At 42.6% G+C, this 6463-nt stretch overlaps 1 protein-coding gene across 1 annotated transcript in view; it reads left to right on the forward strand.

Moving 5' to 3' along the window:
* The window catches only part of LGI2 (leucine rich repeat LGI family member 2), a 28788-nt gene extending 22536 nt beyond the window's left edge, over positions 1-6252 (forward strand). Inside the window, exon 8 of the mRNA XM_030801277.1 lies at positions 3729-6252. Within this exon, the coding sequence (XP_030657137.1) occupies positions 3729-4546 (818 nt within the window). The 3' untranslated portion in view covers positions 4547-6252. The remainder of the gene's footprint in view (positions 1-3728) is intronic.
* The last annotated feature ends 211 nt before the right edge of the window (positions 6253-6463 follow it).

The raw sequence follows: 6463 nt of genomic DNA on the forward strand, positions 1-6463 counted from the left end.
ATAGCACACGTGGGTAGGCAAGGACACTGCCCTAGGTGCTACTTGCCTACAAGAAGCACGAGGTAAATGTGGACCATTCTCCGTCCCTGTGCTGTGCATACCTCATTTGACATCTTGTTTGGCCATGGGGTGGTCCCCAAGTTGACAAAGGCAGGGCAGGATTTTCTCAATCCATGCACTTCCTCCTTTGCAGGCCTGGTGACCATGTTGCCAAAGGGACGGCTCCAGCTGTCCCTGTGCCTCAGGGGAGAGAGAGGAACCCATGGTCATGTTCACCCTGAAGTTCGCTTCCCCTTATTCTCTCTATGCCTCATCTCAGCTTTCTCAATTTTGGTTTATTTTGTTCGCCTTTTGATTTCTGCAGGCTAAGTATGTTCCAACCTGTAATCCCTCTTCCTACATACACATACACACACACACACACGCACACACACACACAATGATTTGTCTGCTACTGACAACTCCATGCTAACCTGGACAGAGTATGTTACAGAGCATCTCCAGGAAAGGAATTCCTTCTGTTTCACACAGTCCTTTGCCTGTGACAGACAAATCTCTAGGATGCTTCTGGGGGGCGGTGGCCTCCATAGCCAGGTGCTCAAGAAGGGGACGAGGAGCCTGCACTCTCAATTAGTGCTGGCAGGGTGGAAATCAATGCCGCTTTTGAAGAGCAGCTTGGCAGTTAAAACCCAAAAGCTTAAAAATGGGCACAACATTTGCCCCAGCAATTCTTACACTTGAGAACACTGCCAGATGGTATCAAAATGTTATTTAACAATATTTTAAAGGAAATGTTATTTTACAATAAGGAGAAGCTAGAAATGATAGCAATGCCCAACAGTAGAGCATTAATTAAGTAAAATATGGTGCATCCATGCAATGGGATACTGTGTAGTGTCAATATCAAGTTGTTGAAGAATCATCAGCATGAGGAAATGTTCACAGCATGGGCGCCAAGTGAAAAAAAAGTAGATTATAAAATATCTGTGGATAACATCAACCCCAGTTTTTAAAAAAAGAATATTTGAATATGTGCATAGATTAAAAATTAAATAATATATCAAGATCTTAAGGGTTATTTCACTTTTATAGTACAACTGGTTTGTATTTTCTTCTTTGTGCTTTTTGGTTCTTTGGTAGCAGAGTATAGACTGAGGCCAAATTATCTGAATTTAAATCTCAGTCTCTACCACATACTAGCTGTGTGACTTTTAATAAATTACTTAACTTCTCTGTGCCTCAGTTTTAGCCTTTATAAAATGGGGATGATGATGACGCTAAGAATAGTATATGCCTCATATAGTTGTTGTAAGGATTAAATAAGTAAATGCATGTAAAGTGCTTAGAATAGTGCCTGGTCATACCTACACACTTTTTAAGTTTTACCTCTTAGTATTTTCAAAATTTGCTCTGGTAAACATTTAACACACATATCCTCAGGGAAAAACAATGCAATAATTAGTTTTAAACATGGAAAAGGGATTAGGTCCTTGCAGGAAGGCCAGAATGGTGAAAGAGAAAAGTAAATGCCACTCTGAAAACCACCCAGTGTCAGCCCCCAAGGCCAATCCTTAGGATAGAAATGGAATCATCCTTAGAATTTGGGATTCTGGCCAAATTCACTTTGGTCCAAATTGCCTAGAAAATTAAAGGAAAGAAATAACCTTTAATTGAATGATCTAGATGGAGGATCAGTGGTCTTGTAGGTGGTCCTTTGCTTAGTGGTTGGTCTTCTGGAATGGGGAGGTCTGGGGGGCATCTGGGTGCAGGGTGAGAAGAGATGGTGGGAGGTGAGCCAGAGAGGAGAGTCACCATGGAAAATGATCCCCTGTCTCTGCAAAGTCTTAGTTTTATGACGCCTGAGCTAGATCAGACGATTGCTCCTTTAGATATTTATGCATGCCCACTATGGGCAAGCACTAGGGGGCAAGGGCTTGTGATTATCGTGACAATTGCTTCAATTGTCCAATAATGATAGCCACTAATGATCAATCACCCCCTAGGTGCCAGTGCTCCATGCTAAAAACGCTTGCCATGAATGATCTCATTTCATCCTCACAGTCACTTGTAAGATCAGTGCTGGCAGCATCTTCAATCTCATTTTACGAATGAGGAACTTGAGCACAGAGAGTTGGGTTAACCGGCACAGGGTCAGAAAGCTTACAAGGTGCGGGGCCACCTGGTCTGTGTCATAAGGTTTAACCCTACTCTTTCTGCCTCCACTTGGCTTCCTTTGGCTCTGGAAATCAAAAGAGCCCAAATGTCTTCAAGAACACTCAGAAATCTTTTTCTCCTCCCTCTGAGACCTCATTCCTGCCTTTTCACCATCCCTTACCCCCCCCGACCCCCCACTGCCCCAGGAGAAGCCTGTTTAACTGCCTCCTTCTGCCATATGGAGTCAGGAAATACTTTTTTTTTTTCAAGGATACACATTTTTTTAACTGACAAATTAAAATTGTATCTATTTGTGTATAAAAATGTTGTTTTGAAATATGTATACATTGTGGAATGGCTAAATCAAGCTAATTAATGTAGCTTTATTTGAAAGCATGATGATAATTCCCTTGGTACATTAGTGAGTTTCCTGAATTGTATGCCTGCCTCTGAGGACTCCAGAGGCCCTGATGACCTCATGCGGCCATTTCTATGGAAGCACATTTTTAAACAATTTAAAAAAAAATTGTTTTAATTGTGGCAAAATACACATAGCACAAAATGTACTATCTTAACCATGTTTTAGTATACTGGTCAGTAGCGTTAGGTACATTCACATTGTTGTACAACTAACCTCCAAACGCTTTTCATCTTGAAAAACTGAAACTCTGTGCCATTAAATGACAACTCCTCATTTCCCCCATCCCACAGCCCCTGAAAACCACTCCTTTCCTTTCTGTCTCTATGCATCTGACTGCTCTAGGTACCTCATATAAGTGGAATCATATAGTATTCCTCTTTTTGTGACTGGCTATTTCACTTAGCCTAATGCCCTCAAAGTCCATCCATGTTGTAGCATATGTCAGAATTTTCTTCCTTTTTAGGGCTAAATAATATTCCATTTTATGTATATGCCACATTTTGTCTATCTCTTCATCCATTGAAGCAACTTGGGTTGCTTCCACCTTTGGGCTATTGTGAAGGATGATGTTGTAAGTGTCTTAGTCTGTTTGGGCTGCTGCAACAGAATACCATAGACTGAGTGGCTTATAAGCAACAGAAATTTATTTCTCATAGTTCTGGGGCTGGAAAGTCCAAGATCAAGACACTGGCAGAGTTGGTATGTGGCAAGAACCCACTGCATAGCTGGCCACCTCTTTGCTGTGTCTATGTGGTGAAAGGGCAGAGGGAGTTGGAAGGGCACTAATCCCATTCCTGAGGACTCTGCTCCCATGACCTAATCACCTCGCAAATGCCCCACTACCAAATACCATCACACTGGAGATGAGGTTTCATCATATGCATTTGGAGAGGGCACAAACATTTGGTCTATAGCATTAGGTGTACAGATATCTCTTTGAGTCACTCCTTTCAATTATTTTGGGTATACACCAAGAAGTGGAATTGCTGGTTCATAGGGTAATTCCATGTTTAATTTTTCAAGGAATCACCATACTGTTTTCAATAGTGGCTGTGCCATTTCACACTCCCACCAGCAGTGTATAAGAGCACAAATGGAGATGCGTTTTTAGCTGTAGTTGCACTAATCTCCTCTCCTTTATTTTGGAGCACAGGTCAGTCCATCGTGGGCTGTAAGGCCATTCTCATCGATGATCAGGTCTTTGTGGTGGTAGCCCAGCTCTTCGGCGGCTCTCACATTTACAAATACGACGAGAGCTGGACCAAATTTGTCAAATTCCAAGACATAGAGGTCTCTCGCATTTCCAAGCCCAATGACATCGAGCTGTTTCAGATCGACGACGAGACGTTCTTTGTCATCGCAGACAGCTCGAAGGCTGGTCTGTCCACAGTTTATAAATGGAACAGCAAAGGATTCTATTCTTACCAGTCACTGCATGAGTGGTTCAGGGACACGGATGCGGAGTTTGTTGATATCGATGGAAAATCGCATCTCATCCTGTCCAGCCGCTCCCAGGTCCCCATCATCCTCCAGTGGAATAAAAGCTCTAAGAAGTTTGTCCCCCATGGTGACATCCCCAACATGGAGGACGTACTGGCTGTGAAGAGCTTCCGAATGCACAATATCCTCTACCTTTCCCTTACCCGCTTCATCGGGGACTCCCGGGTCATGAAGTGGAACAGTAAGCAGTTTGTGGAGATCCAAGCTCTTCCATCCCGAGGGGCCATGACCTTGCAGCCCTTTTCTTTTAAAGATAATCACTACCTGGCCCTGGGGAGTGACTATACATTCTCTCAGATATACCAGTGGGATAAAGAGAAGCAGCTATTCAAAAAGTTTAAGGAGATTTATGTGCAGGCGCCTCGTTCATTCACAGCTGTCTCCACCGACAGGAGAGATTTCTTTTTTGCGTCCAGTTTCAAAGGGAAAACAAAGATTTTTGAACATATCATTGTTGACTTAAGTTTGTGAAGGTGTGGTGGGTGAAACTAAAAGACATGCAGCATTAGCTCTTACAAGAGAGGACCAAGAAAAATCAACAAACAAATCAAAGTCAGGCTCAGAGCTCTGAAATCAAAAAGCACTGAAATAGATGTTTTCAAACTTTTAGAACTCACATTTTAATCAGGGATTGCGTTTATTGGCTAACTGCATGACATGCCCATTCTACCATTTAAAAAAACATCTTAAAGCCTGTAATTTCTGAGAAAAGAGTACAGCATTTACTCTTATCATCTAGAAATGTAATATGCTTTTTTTCCCCCTTTTTAATGAGGGAGAAGAAAATTGGATAAGATGGGACAGCTCTTATAATGAAATAAAAAAACAAACTTTGAGCCCCTCTCATTCCATTTTAGCAATCTTTTTGGTAAGAACTCTTAAAGCCAAAAGTCAGCTGAAAAGATTTGCTGATTATTAGTTTAAAAATCTTGTAACACTCAGCAGTGCTATTTTGAGTCATCCCAGTTTCCTGAAAGTAATGCCCAGTCTTCCTGAATCCTCCTTAATAGCAGAACCTTGGTGATTTTGTTGGCTCATATGAATGCTTGTCATGGATATGTTAACAATTTAATGTTTGACATTGCTTCCTCTGCCACAAAGACAATATTCTGGTGACACATGTCTAGACCCAGCACAGGCTGTAGGCCCAGGAGCGACTCAAAGAAGTTTTTCCCTCTTTCTTATGGTTCAAAGCTGACCCTGGTGGTGGCCAGAGCAGTAATGCTTGTCTGATGCTCTTCATGGCTCATCTGCTTCTCGGAACCCACCCATTGAGTTTGTGGGTAACCAGCAGATAGGCCAAAGACTGAATGGTGCTTTTCATTTCATCCTTTAGAGGGATGAAACAGTTATTTCCGTCTGATGAGCATTCGGTAGAATTTTTGAAGTGAGATTTTACGAAGTCAAAGGGGACTTTATACAGATCTCAACGTGCTTTGAAACCTAGAGGTGGCCCTTTGATTTGTGCATGTCCTTGCCCTCTGGACAACTTAATATTTCAAGTAATCGAATACCAACTTCCCTGCCAGCCCACCTGCCTTCCGCCCCGCTTGTGTAACAGTCCCGTTTTGTTGAGTTGCTGCTATTGCAGCTGCCAGTGCAGCCCACACCAAATCACAACCCAAGATACTCAGATAGGAAGACTCCTTCCTCTCCCAGTACTTTACCAAAGGAAACCCCCCCAGGACCCACATGCTCACTGGGGGCCATGTGTTGGCAGTGGAATCAGCCTGTGCAGGCTGGGGATCTCAGGCGGATCAGTAGGGGCCAGCTTTGGAGCCAGCCAAGCTGAACCCCACACTCCAGGTCTGTGCTCAAGAGACCAGACGGTGTATTTCCAAATGGGCCTCTCTGGTATGGGCAATAGGGAAGCTCCTGGGGTCTGGTTGTGTGGAAGATTCTTAGTGGATGTTCCGCCTGGTTAGCTGGTTCTCTTCAGAGAATACAAAGTGAATGCCTTTAGGGGTAGCTCTGAAAGAGATACCCAACAACTTCATTCCTAGCCATGAAAGTAGCACGATCATATTGCACTGTATTGTTATTGTAAAATGAGTATTTGCCATGTCATGAGTAGGTAGATGTTTTGCCACAAATATGAATGTGTTTGTTGTTTCCTGACTTTAAGCAATGAAGATTGAGACAATAAATAGCGCTCAGAGAATGAAGCATTGATGTTACATCAGCACTCTTGGGTACATTCTGGGACTGTAGGCTGAGGCTTCCAGCCTCAGAAACCACGGATTTTAATGAACGAACTCACCCACACATAGTAGTGTTGTTACTTGAAACTTCTACAAAATACCAAGCAAACAGGAGAAAAGTGGTTTGTTTTCATTTTTAAGTGCAAATTACTTTTCTTCTGCATTTTTTTTTTTTTTTTGCCTTCTT

The sequence above is a fragment of the Nomascus leucogenys genome, chromosome 20 (genome assembly GCF_006542625.1).
Source record: "Nomascus leucogenys isolate Asia chromosome 20, Asia_NLE_v1, whole genome shotgun sequence".
Classification (NCBI taxonomy): domain Eukaryota; kingdom Metazoa; phylum Chordata; class Mammalia; order Primates; family Hylobatidae; genus Nomascus; species Nomascus leucogenys.